The 20,123-nt window shown below is 33.9% G+C and overlaps 1 protein-coding gene across 5 annotated transcripts in view; it reads left to right on the forward strand.

Moving 5' to 3' along the window:
* The window catches only part of LOC118197628 (triple functional domain protein-like), a 430,606-nt gene extending 415,675 nt beyond the window's left edge, over positions 1–14,931 (forward strand). For 3 of the 5 annotated variants that reach the window (XM_085809357.1, XM_085809359.1, XM_085809361.1), the window contains 4 exons: positions 1,953–2,135; positions 3,926–4,109; positions 9,718–9,763; positions 11,236–14,931. In XM_085809357.1, the coding sequence (XP_085665483.1) occupies positions 1,953–2,135; positions 3,926–4,109; positions 9,718–9,763; positions 11,236–11,914 (1,092 nt within the window). In that variant the 3' untranslated portion in view covers positions 11,915–14,931. The remainder of the gene's footprint in view (positions 1–1,952; positions 2,136–3,925; positions 4,110–9,717; positions 9,764–11,235) is intronic. The other 2 variants (XM_085809358.1, XM_085809360.1) reach the window with 2 other exon arrangements.
* The last annotated feature ends 5,192 nt before the right edge of the window (positions 14,932–20,123 follow it).

A 20,123-nucleotide genomic window follows, 5' to 3' on the forward strand; every position in this document is an offset into this window, starting at 1 on the left:
ATTTGATTTTTTAAAGTTAATTATTCTTATCAGTTTCGCAAACAAAAGAAAAATAAGATGTCATTCTTAAAATTTTATAAATCTTTGATATAACACTTAATCATGCATATATGTATGCACAGGGACCTTTGAAAATAATTAGAACGTTTGCCGCAGCAAGAACAGATAAATTAATAGCAATAATATTTCTTAAACAAGAATTGTAATTAACACATTTATATACACATTTGGCCCTTATTGCTATTTGTTTTGAGACATTGTGTTCAGCAGTCAGTAAGGCCTCAGAACATAGGTGGCTACTGAGTTCAGTTGCTGACAGGTGGAATATCTTAGGTTCACAGGTGATATAGTTGCTTTTCCGATATGCACTGAAAATAAGAGCCAGTTTCATACAATCATTCGCAAATGCATCTCTTATGTAAATGCCCACTAAGTGGTTTCTAGTAATAACCAGTAGTAGTTTATGAGCATCTGTCTGACATTCTTCTTTTATGTATTTTAATATTCAGTTCATGTTACTATTTGTGCATAAGAATTTACCAAAGTTATTCCAGCTATGAATGTAGCATTATTTTTGTTAATGTGCTGTGTCGGCTAAGTTGTTTTAAGATTTGTAAACTGGAGACGAGAAAGATCTGGAAAAAAAGGATCAGCTGTTCTGTTTATCGAAGATTTATATGTATGCACATAAGATGAAACGTCCTAAGTTTTTCGTATTATGCATGCTTATTAAACATTTTTACGATTAAATAAAGTAATTGAAAACACAAAGCCTGTAAAATTTCATGCAAAAGTAAATTAAATAATTAATATTTTTAGATGCAGATAGGAGACTGAAGCAGAGCCATGTCGACGAATTTTAACATAAGGCAAATCTCAAAATAATGCCCCTTGTGTACTTTATTCAACACTTTCATGTTAATTTTTAATGTGCACAATTAAAGTTCTTCCTCCTTGCACACGCACTCTTACATCACCTTTGGCATGCGTATGCCTTGACTGAAGTATATAAAATTTTGTATAATAAAACTAAAGCAGGTACACGTGTTGATGTGTTTACTGTATTTCTTATACTGTCTTCATCTATTTCAAACAGAAATGCAGTTTTGCACATCATCGAGTTCTGCGTTCACGTTTTATCCCCGATTCTCCATACCTTGTAGAAAGAATGCACTAAACTGTTGTATTACCCTCTGAGTTTTTACAGATTTTTTTGCGAATTGTCTTCAATGGTCCCATTCAAATAAATAGTGAAATCCGCATTATTTGCTTTATGATCATGAATCAGCCGGAAGAGTAATTATTGCCAAATCCAGATCTTGTAGGCAAGTCTCTAATCTCAAATCAGCCAGTTACTATTAACCACTTTGCAGGTGCAGTACTTAAAGCAGGTCCATCACCAGCCATCTGCTTAACATAATTATGATGACGAAAATGAAATTAGCTGAGAGATGGAGATCGATTCCAAAGAAGACATAATCATCCAGTCAGATACAAACTTTGACGTTGCTTTCCTTTCATATTAATTATGTCTCTTATTTTACGTGTAGAAATATTAAAACCATGATTTTCACGCCTTTTTTTGAATAACTGAATAAGAGTATTTCTCTTCGGACAGCGCAGAAATATAGCCCTCGATCCATTGTTTATTTTTCAGCGACATGTTAAAGAAAAAAAAATTTTTAATGCTGCAGGCAGTAATAAAACTTATTCCAATGTGATGCTAGTCACATTTGTATTGTAAAATTAATATATAAATTCAGGGATAAAATCAAAATCATTACAAAAATGGGTAAACACCCTCTGTAAATTTATTTTCATATACGCCTTCTTGCACTCACATTGCTGCCATTCATAAAAGTTACGCCATTCCTTTTTAATAAAACACTGAAATATTTTTATGAATTTTGGTTACATTCGTATTTTTAATTAGAACACTATTTTTTATTTAGGGTAAAATAACTGCACAAGGAAAACTTTTACAGCAGGGCGTGTTATTAGTTTCTGATCCGTCAACTGGCAAAATGAAGGAAAGACAAGTGTTTCTTTTTGAACAAATCATAATCTTCAGTGATGCTGTTGGTCCAAAAACACAGTTTTCTACCCCTGTCTATATTTATAAGAATCATATTCAGGTAACCAATATTTAAAAGTTGAAATATTATGAACAGTGTATTTGCAACAGATGTTTCACTTCTGAGTTAAGTTTATGTCTACTTCTTAAATCTTCTGTGAAATTTTAATTTTTGTCACTTTAAGTGTAATAAGACATATGTTTAAGTGTTAAATATGTTACAAAATATGTTAAAGTGCTTAATAATATGAGCTTCATTTCTTATCAGTATGGATACATTTCCAGTTATTGAAACATGTATAAGCATTAAGGTGTCTAAAGCATGAAATGCATATAATTGAATAAAATTATGTAAAACTTAGATGCAACGTATTTCGAAATTTTTTAGACAATCACTTAATTACTATCGGATGTGACTGCGTTCCTACAGAATGGGCACATCGAGGCCGCTTTTCCCCCCTTCTGTCTTGCCTCGTAACCATGGTAACGACTGCAGCAGAAGATGGTAGAGTCCATTTATTTTTTTAAATTCCTTAATCTCTAATCACGTATCTGCGTTGATGACGATAGGTTGGTTTATGTGAAGACCTCATAAAAATAAGTTTCCTTCTTTCTCTCCTATGTGAAACGGTTGTGAGCAAATTTTTTACCCCAGCATTGTAAAATGTTGCAGGTACATAGAAGCAACATGCAGCTGAGCCCAGCTGTTTTGCCTAGATACCTCCCGTTCAAAATGCTTCTTAAGTGCAGCGCCTCGCTAGTTGTGATAAGATCGTTATGATAGTAAATGAGTGGTGGGCCACTGTACCTTGAAATGCTTATTTTAAAATACGGCTATAGCAACAGGCATTTTTGTTTTGTATCATAGGCTTCCTTACAATTGGCTCAATCTTTTTTTTTAAATCGAACACTGCATAAAATTGACTTTGTATTGCCATTAGACTTCCCATATTACACAAATTTTTAATTTGTGTACGTGCTATTTGCTACGTGTTGATATTAGATGTAGTGCCAGCAAGTAGCAATCAGTGGTCTTCACTAAAATGTGTAATCAATACAATCTTAGCAAATTTTATCAATGACTGTTTGGTAACAACTGTTTGGGAGTCGCTGCAGAGTTTCCATAATTTTCCACAGTGCTTATGTGTTGAAACAGTATTCTTTTGTAGGCTTGTTTCAGCACTTAAACATTGTGATTTTTACCGTAGTTTATTGAATCTGAAACTTCCTTGCGCAATGAGTGGACGGCACTTGCATCACAGCTGCATAATTTTTCCAAGCTAGTTTTTCATACTGTTCACAAGTGGCCAAAGGCCAAATGGGTAAGACTACTCAGCAGTCTGACCCAGCTTCAGGTGCCGGCGAACGGGATGACTGCACGAGCAATTTACATAGTTTTTACATGTGAATACAAACCATTTCCATTTAGAAAGTCCTCCACGAAGGCTTCCCTTCCTTTTGGCAGATATTCCTCGCATGTTTTTCTGTATTCAAAATAAAATAATCTAACTTTAAGTTTGAAATATCTTGTACATAATTCGTTATTCAGATAATCTTTACTAATAGTTATATTTTAAAATATGTTGCAAGTTGTGTGTTACAGAGCATTGGTCACCAAATTTAATAAGTTTTTAACTTTAATATTTTTAATTATTTGATGAGCTACCTATTCAAAGCTTTTGTATCATTTTCTACGTACCTAAGAAATGTTACTTAAAAACTGCTTTTCCATAAAAGAGAAAGAGGCCCTTTAAATTTTAAGAATCTAATGTATATATCACCGATTACCTGTTTTATAAAAATCTTTGTATGGTCTTCCTTTCAAAATTATATTATACCATGATGTTCCAGGTTAATAAAATGGCACTTGAAGAGCATTCTGAGGATGGAGATCCTACTAAATTTGTGCTCAAATCAAAAGATCCGTTACAAGCTGGATTGGCTTTTGTTATTCAGGGGAAAACTACCGAAGACAGAAATGAATGGGTATCTAATATAAGAGCTATTCTAGATACTCAGCTTGATTTTCTTAGAGGTATATTTATATAAGAATTACTTTTTAATTTATTACATTAGTTTTTAATATATAAAGACTTTTTCATGATTTTTGGACCAGTAGAAATAGTGACACAGCATAATATACTGCTTTTTACCATTTTAAAATCCATTGTTTTTAATCATCTGTGAATAATTTCAGAATCAGTGTTTGTATCTAAGTGTTAAATGTTATTACAAATAAACATAAATTGTAATGTGATTTTTCTGAAATTCAGAAATGCCTTAGCTACAGATTTTCAGCTCTTTCTCCAGATAAATACATTTAAAATATTCAATTCTGTCTTTAAATTAAATGATTTTCCTGTGCTAAGTTCTTAGTTTAAATGAATAGTCAGTGTCAGTATATTCATTTACTGTTAGTAAAACATATAGTTTTAACTCTTTTTTTTAACTGATTTATAAATCACTGCATAACGAAATCTATTTTTAGAGGAATTAATGACTGAAAATCTTAGCTGGTGCAATTTATTTGATTATTTAAACGTTAAGATACTTACTGCTTCTTTTATTATTATTATTGTAATACAGAATGTTTAATTCTTATTTCACTAAAAAGCAAATTAGTGCCCGAAAATAAAATTCGTATTTTTACTTTTGTATGAAATAATTATTCATTCAACAACTATGATCATAACTAGGGCAATAACTGTATTAAGAAAAAAAGCTGCAAAATTCTCAGAGTGAGGTAAATCGCGAAAGTCTGCGATAATTTTGCAACCTAGAATTTACACTAATAATTTCGCAACAACTTCAGCGGCTGTCAAGAATTCATACTAAGACTTTCCGCAGAAAGGGGGCGGGGCACAAAAAGAAAAAAGAATATTTTTCTGCCTATGTAGCTATAGCAGAAATAACTACACCGAACACCCAATGTATTATGACCACCCTCCATCTGTAACAATGGGCTCGCCCAGAACGAAACCACTGCACGTGCGCGGCTGATGTTGAAGTACATAAAGAGGCTATGCAGCGTTGATTTAGTACTATTTTATGTATAACTATTGTAAAACTTCAGATTTACAGCGCTAAGATGCCTGGATACCTCATCGCCAACCAGATGTCTTATCGCTCATCACATGACATTGGTCACACCCCCTGCATTTGCTATCCTGTCTCCACGAGAACTACGTTCGGCATTTCCTTACCTGCAGCGCTCCTAGAAGCACCAAAGTTCGATAGCCGGAACACAACCTGCAATTTCGCAGGTTAATCGCGGCAAATAAAGCAAGTTGCTTTCCAAACATTACACTTGTTTCATTTGTCTTTGTTATTCAATGCAACAACATAAACATGCACCACAGTATTCCTCACAGCTCCTGAATCTGGTTTTTCTTGTATTCTGGCTCTGCTGTGGCTAAATGACGCATGGTCACCCCCTATTATCACCTTAATAACTTTACCGACTTCTTATCAGGAACCTTTAACGTCTTGTGCCCACTGGGCTTTGCTTCATGAGCCAAACACGTCGTGCCTTGCGCGATATTCTGGCAATACTAGCGCGGATAAGGATCTTTCTAAACATTAGCCTACGCAACCAACGAAAATGTCCTTTTTTAGGACACCGCGTGATCTTTCGGAAAAAGATGAGCTAAGCGAGATGGCCGATTCTAGCGTTCTTTCCAATCTATTAAGACTTACCCGGTAAGAAAAGACGACTTCGTGATTTCTTCCAAAAATAAGAAAAATAAAAAGAAGGCAAAAACGATGTCGGCTACAGAGACTGGAAGGAGGAACAAGCAGACAGACGAAATTATGAACAGACAGACGAAATTATGAACAGACAGACGAAATTATGAACAGACAGGCTGACGGAGTTCTGAATGAAGAGGAAAGGAAAAATTACTTGTCGAAAATAATTTAAGAGTATGGAGTTGATGCTGTTTTAAGAACACTGAGGAAACCCTGCTTTGCTAACCCTGAGATGAGTACCAGACAAGCAGAACTAGATGGACAAATTCAAAAGAAAAGTAAAACCGAAGATACTAAACAGAATGATGGTGAAGAGGGCAATTGGATTTCCCCTAGGTTTTCCAGTTGCCATCTTTAACCATCACGGCGAAAAGTACAGAAAAGAAGTCCTCATGAAAATTGCTAAAGAAAATAAATTGCAAGTGCAGAATTCTACCGAAAATTTTGAGGAAGTTGGAGCCAAAGAAGAAGAAACGCACCTCCCCCAATAGTTTTTAGCAGAATGACATTGATTGGTTTAAAGTGCATGAAATGCTAATTAATGTATGCAATGACGAGTTTGAAGCTGATATGAAATCTAAATCCCTATATGTGAATGTGAAAACGATTGACATCTGAAGGAAATCCACTAAAATACTTTAGGAAAAGAATATACCATTTCATTCATTTCAACTACTGAGCGAGAAGCCGATCCAAGTGGTGCTGAAGAACTTACCTGAGACTGTGACTGAGGAAACAATTAAGATGGACTTAGAAAGACGTAACTATCCCATAATCAAGGTAAAGCAATTTACTAGGAGTCGGAAAAACATCTTCGAGAAACTGCTAATATTCCTATTGGAATTGAAGAAAACGAAAACAGGTCAAGCAATACGCCAACTGAATAATATGTTTACCGTAAATGTAAAAATTTAGAAGTTCACCCCTAGGAAACGGATAATACAATGTTATCGATGCCAGTAATTTGGACATTCAAAGCACCTTTACTCAAATCCTGAGCGATGCTGTAAGTGTGGCAAACACCACAGAAGTCAACTCTGTCCCCTTAAACCTGATGAGAAACCAACATGCCTGTTTCTCTCTGAACATCACGTATGTTCCTACCTAGGATGTCCTGCCATTAAGAAGAGGTTCGATAATAAGAAGATCCCGCAAAAGCCTGCAGTTCCACCACCTACTTCTAATGATTTATCTAAACTCATAGAAGCTGAAGAAGATAGAAGAATTTTACCGAATATCTGTACAGCGCAAAAATTAAGAAAAACCCTCCAACCTCCTCCGAAAGAATTTGATGAAGCTATTAACTGTCTCCAAAACCAAGAAGATCAGCAATTTCCTGAGCAGCAGCATCTCCCACATAGACAAGATACGCGCAGCTAAAAACCACTGCTGAGAAATTAACAGCAGGATTTAATGCTGCACTAACTCTGGTGAAATTCTCAGACAGTGAAGATTAATCAACTAAGTCAGAAGCACCTGCTGATTTTCTCCCAGCATGAACTTTTAAGATTAATTTTTTCTTTCATTTCAACGGACCGCCTGTTTTCCAGCAGTAGTTCTCGCGGTCAGTCTTTGGACTGGCTCCGACGAATCGACCTTTCTTAACCAGCAGAGATGATATTCACAGCTCGAACAACTCCGCCCAGATGCAACTCTTTAGTTTAACATACGTACCCCGAGTAATTGTATTAGCTTCGCCTTTAACGGCGCGGCGTTATCGCCTTAATTTCTAAAAGTAACCAACACCTAAAGGCATTTTTCATGTCGGGCATATAAGCAACAGATTTGCTGAAGGCTGTCAAAAATCAAGTCCAACTGAACTGTCCTTTCAAACATAGCGGGATTAGCGACATAATGGGAAAAGCAGCTAATTTATCAAACTTCGATAAAAGTAAAATCGTTATGGCTCGGTGAATGGGAAGATCAGTATCAGAAACGGCGCCTTGAGTGGGCTGTTCACGTGAGTTGTGAGCACATATCGAAAGTGGTATCAATAGTGGGCGCAGCCCAACCCACCGAACCAAACAAGTTGGTCTCATGGTCATAATAGGCCACTCCCAAGTGTACACAATATCGAAAGTGGTGTATGGATGGTGAAACGAGAAGTTGCCGGCCAGCAGTGTGTCATCGACGGCGCATTGATTGAGGAGAGCGGAGAGTGCTACACATTGTTCACCGTGACCGAAGAAATACAACTGCCGAAATCACCACCAGCTACAACACTTACGACCCAGACAGTGTTTCTCAACACAATGTGCAGCGTACATTGCTGCATATGGACCTACGCAGCCGGAGGCCGAAGCATATCCCTACTCTGACGGTCCGTCATCGGCAGCTACGGCTGCAATGGGCCAAGAATCATCGGAATTTGGCATTAGCAGAATGTAAGAAAGTTGCATGGTCCGACGAATCACGTTTTCTGGTCCATCACATCGACGAGCATATGCTAATACGCCAATTGCCAAACGAAACCCTTGCTCCCGGATGCACAGTTGGACGGAGACAAGCCGGTGGCGGAGGGTAATATGGTGTGGGCATTGTTTTTATGGAGCACATTATGACCCATAATCCCCATAGGACAATCCTTGACGTCTGTACGCGACGTGGACATCGTTGCAGGCTCACCCATTCAAAGTAACAGTATTTTCGCCGGTGGATGGTGTTTACCAACAGGATAATGCACCATGTCATAAGGGTCGAATCGTCAGGGAGTGGTTCGAGGAACATTCCAGTGACTTTCAAGTTATGTCTTGGCCTCCAAATTCACCTAGCTTTAATCCAATAGAGCATTTGTGGTCCCACCTGGAAAGCCAAATTCGTGCTGCCATGCTACTTCCTCGCAACATGCGGGAATTTCAGGAGTAGTTGGTGAGCGCTTGATACCAGATACCTTAAACTAGGTATTAGCACCTTGTGGAGTCAATGCCACGCCAGGTGCTGGTTGTTCTGAGTACTACATGTCATTAACAGGGTGGCCATAATGTAATGGCCCTTCGGTGTATGTTATAGGCCTGATACTTACTATTTTCGCCTTGAATTCTGATGACTTACTTCATAAATAGTTGAAGAATTTAGTATCTAGGGGTAAATAATCAACTAATTCAATTAATATTTTAAACTGAACATTTAATGGAGATATTAAAGATTTCTGCACACTGTAAAAAGTAGACGGCAGGAACATGAATATTTACAAGAAAACTTTCATAGTAAAAGAAAAATTCCTTCTTTTAATGCGCACACATCGTCTATTTGACTATCTCCTCCTCTGTCATGGCGGTATCCTGCGTTTTCCCTCAAAAACTCAGAACTCTGACAGCGTCATCCGTTTAAACTCGCATGAAAAGAATTGTACTTCAAAACTGTTTTTGAATATTTAATAGCAGTGGACAGGCTGTTTCATGCAATTTAGAGAAAACTGCCTATTTTAGTACTCACTGTCCATTCTAATCGACTTTGTAGCTAAAATTATGGTACAAATTTAGCAAGATGTGAAACTTAATGTTCAAAGTTCTGGTTTAAGATTTCAGAATAGAATTACTTTACTGTGCATTTCTCAGGTAATTTTACTGAAAGATGAACAATATTAGTTATCTGAATACGAAAAACAAAATAATTAAAATGGAAATTGGATATAATGGAATTTACGAATATAATAATATATGGATATAATGGAATTTACGCATATAATGAAAATTGGAATTTACGAATTCATTCGACATTCGCGGGGGGGGGGATTTGTAATCGCGAAATTTCAAGAAAATCCTATAAAATTCATTTAAATTCTCCCCATGATGAAACTGCTGCCTTAATTTCACTGCTACTTGACTATAAAATGCCCTTCTGAAATCTGTAGGTAATTATGTACTAGCTTATAAACAATATTTTTTTCATTTCAGCTTTGCAGTCTCCAATAGCATATCAAAAGGAATTAACCAAAGATATGTAAGTATCATACTCAGAGTTCCATATTTTAAATGTGTTCAGTAAGTGTATTGTGGAGTTTGAAATCTTAAATTAAAAATCTAAAGACATTTACTCTGTTCGGTGTTAAATTTTATTAATTTTTTTGGTCATTTGATTTCCTTGGTGTATGAATACAGAACATAAATTTGTCGCTTTTAAAATATGAGCTTAAAGTAAAAATCATATTAATGCATGGCTGTCTAGGAATCTTGCTCTTTTCGCAGAAAGAAAATTTTAGTTTTCAGATATGTTATACGTTTCACTAAAGTGTATTTAAAATCCTCCTGCTTAGTAGTCTAATCCATCATTTATAAAACTCCTCTTGTTATGTGGTATATTTCATTATTTTATATTAATGACTTTAATATTATCATTTTTGAAACTTTAATTTTTCATCTTTTAATATTTATGTAAATGCCATATTTTATAATGTATGATACACAAGCAACTGAATTCATTGTAATTATCTGTAAATATGAACTGCTGTATTCAAATTTTGAAATACGAAAAATTTTATTTTCAACCATCTATGCATCTGATTTGATAATCTGTTAAAATTGATATATTCTGCACTTTTCTGGCATTTCTACAGAAGATTGTGCTTTTAATATGTATTAGAAATGAAGTCATTTTATCCTGATTTGCTGTTCTTACAAAAGGTCTCCATGTAAAAGAATAATAGAAATCATTTTTTTACCGTTTGCAGTATATGTGCTCCCGCTATATTACCCTTTATGTGAATTTGTGGGATTTTGCATAAAGACGTGTATTATGGGAATCATTCGTGTGCGTGCATCCAATCATAAATAAAATGCTTTATTGGGCAAAACAGAGATAAACCTGACACCTTTTGGCAGCTGTTTAGTTTCTTTTAACTTTTTTGCATTAAAACATTTCATTTGTGGTGTGTTTTATTAAAGAGTCAGTTGAATAAATAGTGTATATATTTTAATACTTCCAACCAAATTAAAGATCTTCTTGTATTATTTTTCAAACATGTATTGCCTACATGCTTGTATTAATTTTTATTTAGCCATAAGTTAAATGGCTTTCGCAGTTTCCTTCCTCACTGTGAATAGAAACCTTACTAATGAAACACGCTAATGTGACAATCAAAATCGTAAAAACAACCTTGTATTTAGCGTAAGTATATTGAAACACTCAATCGATTTCGAGGGCAGCTAAAGGTCCCTCCTCATCAGGAGGAAAAAAAAATTCTGATGAGGAGGGACCTTTAATTGCCCTCGAAATCGATTGAGTGTTTCAACATACTTACGCTAAATACAAGGTTGTTTTTACGATTTTGATTCTTACTAATGAATCACAAATTTGTGCAATGCCCTCCAAATTTTATAAGCAATATTTTATTTAAATTAATAAATTATACATTAAGAAATATGGCATTCAGTAGTGTATGTTGGAAACAATTTAAAAGAAAAGTTATGTTACAGTTCTGCACCAGAATTAGGCTCATTATGGAATCCTTCCTTAAGAAAAACGCTCTCACACCCAGCAGCAGCTCACAAGTCAGTTAAGCTAACAAGTGCTGCTTCAGGAGCCTCTCTTACCTCTAAATCTCTGAGGTATCCAGGACGGGACAAAAAAGCTCGATCGACGGATACTGTTGAAGCAAAAAACACAACAGTTTCTATCGGAAGTGCCAGAGAAGCTGCTGATAAACCTCTGGAATCTCAATCACAGAGCTTAGCGGTGCCATCAGTGCTCGGAAATCAAGACAGTGAAGTTCCAAGTCCAAATAAAATTTCTGACAATGTAGCTGAGAGTTCTGATAGGCAGCGCAAAAACTCTTTGCCTCTTGAGAAGCGTGCAAACTTAGCACAACAGAGCCCTCCCAAAAGTAAGAGAAACTTTTTTGAAGGCTTTAGAAATACTCTACGACCAAAGTCTAAAACAGAGTCTGGATTAAGTAGTGTTAATGGTAATGCTCCTGTTTCTCTTAGCTCCAGTCACAGTTTAGATTCATCCACAGTTTCAGCACAACTACATGTCAGGCAAGATGCTAGTTCAAATCAAGATGGTGATATGGTAAGAAGGTGGTCTGAGACAAACTCTTCTCGGTCAGTCCGACCGAGCTCTGTTTCTGATCTCCCAGATGACGCTGCACATTAAGTATTAGAATGTAAATTTTTACTGCTTTTAACATCAGTTATTCCACTGTTATCAGTCACTGGTGCTTAGTAGCAATTATTTTGCTTTACCTTACATCATGACTGCTAAATAATTTTATTGTGTTGAGATTTTGACAACCATTTTGTGAACCTTTTCGAATTTTTTTAGCATCTTGTTCTGTTGTAAAATATTTTTTAAATAGGGTTTAATGTACATAACAGAAAATACTTCATAAATGTTTCCTCCCTTTCTACACTGAGATGCAGTTACATTGTCATGAATGTCCCAGTGCTTCCCGTATTATTGATTGCTGAAACTTAATTTTATTGATATGTTTATGTATTTCATTTTATATATTTTGTATATAGATTATTTTAAGTAATAGCAAATTTAACATGTAATATACTTATAAATAACTTCAGCAAGTTTATGTAAGGTACAATGTACCTTTGTGCGAAGTCATTTAATATTTTACTGTGTTGTAAACATTGAGTTGCGAATACTTCTGAGATCATGAGCCGTAAAATGTAATTTGTATTTTTACAAATTTGAATAAATTTAAATACCGAACTTACATAGCTGATTTCATTATAAAATGCCTAAATTCAATGTTTACCTCCTTTCATGTTTTATTTATTATATTTCAGTGCATGGAATACTTACACTTCACCAAAGTCTTATGTTAGCACAAGAATGTATGAACCTGTTGCATCACTGATACATGCATGATATTGAATCAAAAGTGTTAGCTCAATACTGACTACCTCAAGTTATTACCAGAAAAAATATTTTCAATTGCATGATAGTCAGTGTAATACACATTTCATTATTTCTGAAGTTAATTTCAGCTAAATTTTATTATCTGATTGTGTTGATTCTTTTCCTTTATGCTACAAGAATGTTCCTTTTTATACCATTTACTTTTTTCAATCTCCAAGTACTGCCCTATCATTGTAGATGTATGTTTTTCCCGTTCTCATTTTCTTTTAATAAGCATCTCGGTCAGTTTGATGCTTCAGCAATTTCTCTTTTGAGTTATTTCATTAAAATTTGCTTGGAAAATTCCAAATATTGCATATATTAAATTAGCATAAATGAGTGAAATTGATGAATTTCATGAAAAGCTAGTGTTAAGAAAAGAACAACAGTTTAAATATTCAACTTGCGAACAATTCTTTCAGCATGGTATAGCTGTTACCTTTAAATGAAAAATTGTTTTTTAGTGAAACAAAGTTGAATCATTTAATAACTGAAGAGTTTATTCATATTTGAACTTTGTTTTTTTGCACATGTAATGATTATTAGCAACAACATGAAGTAAACTTCATTTCTGTTATTGCTCAAATGATATTTGTGAATACATTTTTCGTGTATCATATTCTTTGTAAGTGTAGTTATGTAGCATTAGGTAAGTGCCTTTTTATAATTTTAATTAATCCTTTGTAAAATAACTTCTTCTGACATGCTTACTTTGCGACGTTAAAATGTATAATTTTTCTTAAATGTTTATAGATCATATTAGATGAAGTTTTTGTGCCATAAAATAACTCCGCATTTTAGAGTTGATATCACATGTGTCAAAGCTTTATTATTCTTCCTTTAATTCATGACATCTTAAATGACTGTCTGTGCTTATTTAGTAATCACTTTTGTAGCAACTTGTGTGCCTAGAATTCCAATTTGTTATTAGTATTTGAAAGTGTTTGATTATAATAAATGGTTTCCACCAAAATATACTTAATGAAAATCTAGTGAATCATTTCTGTGCCTAAATTTTATAACATACAGCTTTTGCTTCTATGTGTATTTCAGCTTCTAAATTCTAAATCATCCAAATGTAAAATCTTCAAATTTGTATTTCCAAGTAAAATACGAAACATTTTCATTTAAACATAATTAGGATAAAATGTAATTGGTTCAGTGAACTGCAATTTTGTAATTTCAGATTATTTAATGGTGCAATAAAGTTACTGTTTATTGTATTAAAAATGTAAATGTGTTATTCTGTTGAATGCATTTAACACTTGCATTGTCTCATTTTTTGTAATTTTATTTTGTATATTATTGTGTTTGGATCAAATAAATGCATTTAATGCACTAACCAAGAATAAACGTGATCTAAATGTACTTGTATTAGTTACATCTACGTGACTGGGCAATTCATGACAATTTTCTTGAATGAACTTGAACTGTGATGCAAAGCAAGTTGAATGGCTGTGTGTTAAGTATGAAGGATATGCATATAGTGAAACGTCTTTATCATGAGATTTGAGAAACTTATACCTTTATGAATTTTATTTTTATTGCAATAGAAAAAACATCTTGTCAGGTTCTGTATACACAAAATGTTTGTCTTAAGCAACTTCAGATTACCTGCCCTTTAGTAAACATAATGTTTTTTTAATTGTTACTTAGGTATAAGATTATTATTCTGCATTTAGATGGCTAATTGCCTCTGATACTTGATTTTAGATTATTTTTTAACCTGTAAATGATATGTTCATTGTTTTACTCATAACTTGATGCTCTTTAGTAGCATCCATATGCTCAACAGCACTAGAAAATATAGTTATTTCCCTTGTGTCTCCAATGATGGCATCTTAACCTGAGCTGTATTTACCTAACTATCATGTAGCACTAAATGATGATTCAGCAAAAATTTGTTCATGTAAGATAAATATAAAAAACTCTAAAAATTCTATAAGCAAGCAAGGTATCTGTCTTGTACATGCAGTGTCTTGATGTTAATTGTTGAATGTTTAATTTCTTATGGAAGGTTGCTCAAAATGTTATTGATGTATAACCAGATATTTATTTAAGAATTGTTATGCAACAATGATTTCTTATAATTTGGTTGAAAAAGGGCTGTGATCAATGGGATAATCACACTGAATTAACATTGATTATCTTTATAAAGCTTTAAGGAATCAATAAAACTCCTACCTTTGTTAATACATTAATTTTTTATTGCAGATTTCAGAAATATGGTATAATAAAAAGTCAAGCATTTTTGTAGAGCTGCTGATTTTAATTTCCCTGCATCATTACATTTTCATTAAATTATAAAGCAAGATACATTATTTTATTGCTTTTCAAGTTTTTTTTCCTGCAATAATTAAAGCCAGCATTTATGAGAGAAAGCCGTCATATGCGGTCAACATATCAAGATTTCCATTGGGTTTCGACGTGCTGTTTCAATAATGTTTCGGGCTGCAGAGTATGATAGACATACAGCAATAGCCTGTTATAGCTTTTACAAACTGCTATTACTATATTGTTACAGCTGGCTATTACTATATTGTTACAGCTGGCTATTACTGTTATTTTTAATGCTTTATGTAGCTGATTCCATTCCAGATTTTATAATTTCATTTTGAAATTAATCCCCCCCCGGCTACTTTAGGGCAGATTTACTTCTGAGATAAATTTTAATTATTGGATTTACATTTTTTTAATTGAAAAAATATATTCACGCTTTTTTATTCATCTAGAAACAAATTCTAAAATGTAGTAGATTGTGTAGAACTGTGCTCTGCAGAGTTCCCTGAAGAAGAGCTGCAGTTTTACATGATCATTTCATTTCTGTCGTTTTGCGTTTTGCATTAATTAGATGGATTTTTTATTTCTTTTGTCTTTTGCCTTCTAGGTTTGCAAATCATAGAGTATAAAAAGCTCATAATAATTTGTTATATATGAGTGTGCGTGTGCATAAATGTTATAAGCACATTATATGTTTGTTATACATATAAAAAGATTGAGTTCCAAAGGAATAGAAATCTTGATTATCCTATCTGAGGAAGAAGATGTAAGGTAAATAGGTCTTAGTAGCAAAAGTGGAAAATTTTTAGAGTGGTCAAATATATCGAGTTTTTTGTGCGGGAAGTTAAAACTTGTAAAAAGAGTGTTGTAATCATTATAATTAAAACTAACATTATAGAGCCAATGAAAAGATTAATAGTAAAGGAATCGATGAAAAATGATAAAAGAATAATAATCATCCCTATGCAATGTTTCAAACAGAATTTGTCAAAGGGTTATGTATTTGAAACACCAAACTCTGTCGACTAATGAGTGCTGAACGTGTTTCTTTCCACTCGACAATGCAAGACTTTAAACAGTTTTAAGTAAATTTCTTCTTTTTTGAAAAATTATGTTTCAGATAGTGTGACAATTGCCACTGAATTTCCCCGACATACCATTCGTAGTCGGATTTAAATCGCATAAAAATAAAAACTTTCTGAAGTATTAAAAATTAAAATCATATAAATTACAAAAAGGTATACTAAACATGTATGTAATATATATGCAATTAACTATCTTAGGGTTTCATACTGTGAGAACTTATGTCACGTGACACATTTTGGTAAAAATATTCGAAGTTTAAATTCCTTGAAGTTTAAATTTTTAGATATGCCTTTTAATTCTTTTTTAAATAAGATTTCAGTGCGCAAATTATTCCTTGACCTACTGAAAGGTTTCTTTAAAACATTACCGGTGTTTAATGCTCAGTACACAACTGGCCCTAAAAGAAATTGTCAAATTTATATATGGTATTCTCAGAGTCCCTGAAACCTTTTGTTTGGGAATGGAATAACTTATATTTTTGGTAGTGGTCACATTTGAAATGCTAAATTATCCTTCTAAATTAATTTTTTAGGACTATATATACGCAGTTGTCTATAGCACCATCTCTTACAGGGTGCTCGCAATAATAAGGTAAAATGGTTCAGGGACTTCGTGGACACTCTGCATAATTGAAAATATTTCCAGTCGCAGGAACAAAAATGTACAATTTAAAAATCGTATAAAATTAAATTTCATCAAATAACTCGCGATAATTTTTTAATACTAGTATTCATTCAGATGATCATTTGAAATGCTAAATTATCTTTCTAAATTCATTTTTTAGACCTCGGTATACGCAGTTGTCTATAGCACCATCTGTTTAGACTGAAAATTTTAGTTAATGATACATTGGATAATTTTATTTTTCTCCCTGCTTATGATTTTTTGGGCGTACTTATAATTTTTTTACTTATTTTATTGGTTAAGCTGTCTGCTATTTGTAGATACATGTTGCAGTTGTAGTGTCTTGCATATTCACATTTCTTTTTCATTGCAGTGTGCTCCTCACACCATATGGCGTTTACTTGCATCTTCTATAGCACTTGTCTAGTAGCGGTTAGGTTACGCTATTTTACTCTTTTGGCTCGTTAATATCGATATTTCGAAGTAGAAGACTTAATAAATTCACTACAGGACTCTGCTATCTTATTATTGTTTGTTCATAGACGTGACCTGATGTTGTCCACGTGAACTAGTTTTCATAACTAATACAAGTTCCAAAATTGAAAAAAATATTTGTCATTACTGGAATAACGCTCTCGCTTGGGAACTCTGCGTTTGCCTGAGCCGAGGTGTCTTCGGAGGTTTGTTCGAAGTGACAGGTCAGATTTCGGTTTTAGTTTCTGATGTGTAAAGATACAGAAGAAAGAAAGAGGAGTGGGGCGATTTGCTTCACCAGCGGGCCGCAGGCTGTCCCTTTCCGAGGGAAGATGCTATATTATTGCAGGGCACCCCTTTATTCGCTGATCCGTTTCCGATCTAAAAATCTTTCAGGCTTATGCCCGGTTTTCAGAAAATAATTATGTCATCTGCGAGCAGGGCCGGATCAAGGCTTTTAGCAACCTTAAGGGGAGTCATCACCTTTACACATTCAAAAAATCGAATTTTTTTTTTTTTTTTTTTTTTTTTTTTTTACATATTTAGAAACTGCAAACATTTCTGAGTCTGTTAAAACAAACGGCGTTACGATATTCGATTTAGAATCTTAAAAATTATGAAATAAAGGAAACGATTCTGAGGTAAATATTGCAAGATCGGGCATTTAAATCATCACCTGACGTTTGTTTACAATTGTACGCGCACTGCTTACGAATGTTCACTCGTAGATTGCTTTAATTGTTACTGTTAACATCATGTATTTTGGTAAAGTTGAATCTGTCGGACACATTCAGAAAAGAATAGCTACTAAATTACGAAAGAGAAAGTAAGAAATGAGGGGGAAGAATAACAGTAAAACTCTTAGTAGAAAAGGTCGCCTTACAGCTTATATTATAGACTAATTGACAATTCATATGGAAATGCTGTTAGAAAACATTGCAGTTGTGTAAAAGCGATGCAAAAAGCAGTATAAACAATATTTTACGACAAATGTTCAATCGACGTGGAACCTACTCACAATTTTTGCCCAACAGGGGAGGTTTCGTGATGTACATATCAAAGAGCGAGTGCGAGTGGAAATCTGAAATCGTACAAACATAAAAATCTACCATCTGTAATGGATGCTATCAAATATATATTTAAAGATATTAGCATGCCATTATTACTGAAAAAGTGTTTAGGAGGACATACACAGAATCCAAATGAATCGTTGAATGCTTTGATTTGGAAATTGTGTTCTAAAAATTTCGGATGTGATTATAATAAGACAGCAGTGAATGATGCAGTTATTGTATAGAACGATGGTCAAGCTGGGCGATTACATACTATGAATGAACTTGGATACTGAATGGGTGATAAATGCAGTCAAGTTTGTAGCAGACACTGATCATCGTCGTATTCAGTGAGCCGAAATAAGGCACAGATGTCTAGCAATAGATGCTCGCAGAGCAAGAAAAAGAGCCAAACTTGTTGCACTAACAGCTATTGAAGAACAGAAGGATATGGTGTATGCAGCTTGGCAGTTTTAAACTGTTTTAGTGTTATTTGAGAGAAAATATACTGAAAATTTTTAAACCATTTTTCTCAAAATTGTGATTTTCATACTTGCGCGCACTCTTTGAAAGAATCTATCATAGCTATTGATTTAAAAATTCCAGGGTACGTACAAGATGATATTGCTGAAAAAATGCACCTACCTTTTTCTTCGAAAAATTATTTTTAAAGTATTTATATAATTTAAAAAAATTTTAATACTTTTTCTGTTTTCTAAGATTTTATTCTAAGGGTGTTAATATTCTTTGATATTTTAAAATAGGTGAAGAATCATACCTAATGATGTTCCAACACAATATTGTAAAAATTATTACGGTAACTAAATCTGTATTACTGTCAGGTTGCGTGCAGTGCTTTAGTATAACTTTTAAATTTTCGAAAAATACAGTTTGTTTTTTCTTTATAAAACAAATTCTTATGTACTATTAGTAAAATAAATCTCAAAGCATAATCACCTATCTATAGAGATAACACACTAAAAATTTCATAATCTATGACCATAACAATTCGACTTATTAAAACTCGAAAATCAGCCAAAATTCTCACTTTTTGTATTGCGCAAAAGTGATGACTCCCCTTAAGCATTTAAGATTCTAGTACCCCACATACATTTACATTTTTTCCCTTCATTTCTTCTGTCTCGGTCTCCGTTTAGCTGCGCTATATATTCCTTGGTTAAACCAGCAATAGCAAATTTTTGTGCTGTCTCCTCGAGTCCCTGAGTATCTTTTCTATAGTACTCCTTAATAGCCCTGAACTCGTACTTATTGTCCTTAATGATTAATCTAGCTTTGTCTGCTAGTTGCCCACATAGCCCTTAAAGAGGAGCTTCTAAACAAGCGGGCTGCCAGGCAAGCAAGCTAGACTGCTCTTTCAACAGTCAGGGATCCAAATGTGCACGAGAAATAATCGAATCATGTGGTCTAGAGAGGATTCTTAATCGGTACAAATCACCCAAAGACCTCTAAATAGTGCTGAGCAATGCAGGCTGTTTCCAGACCCAAGTTTTCGGCTTTACACGGGACATAGTGAGGCAGCGTGTAAACTCATACTTGCCATGCCTTGTTTACTCTCAGTTCATATCCGAGGCAATTGAATCTGGTGAGGAATGGGAGCTAATCCAAATTTTCCTGAATCTGAATGCCTGAGTGTAATTGCTGGAAATTAACGGGGACGTGAGTTGACCTGATATCTATGCGATTTCGTTTAATGGAGAGTATCTGAATAAAAAATATGTAAAAACACTTTTGAAAAATAAGCGCCTAATTTAAAACTCCTAAAATCATTAATGAACTAAAAGGAGGAAAATAAATTTATAACTTAGTTTAATAGGAATAGGAGACTAATTCTCTGTACGAATTCACATACAATTTTATATTACGATTAATAACTTGAGAGAACCCTTAATAAATTTACAAAGATGATGGCTTAT

This window comes from Stegodyphus dumicola, chromosome X2 (genome assembly GCF_044657685.1).
Source record: "Stegodyphus dumicola isolate Sdum_Otavi_A_Nest chromosome X2, ASM4465768v1".
In the NCBI taxonomy this organism is placed as follows: Eukaryota; Metazoa; Arthropoda; class Arachnida; order Araneae; family Eresidae; genus Stegodyphus; species Stegodyphus dumicola.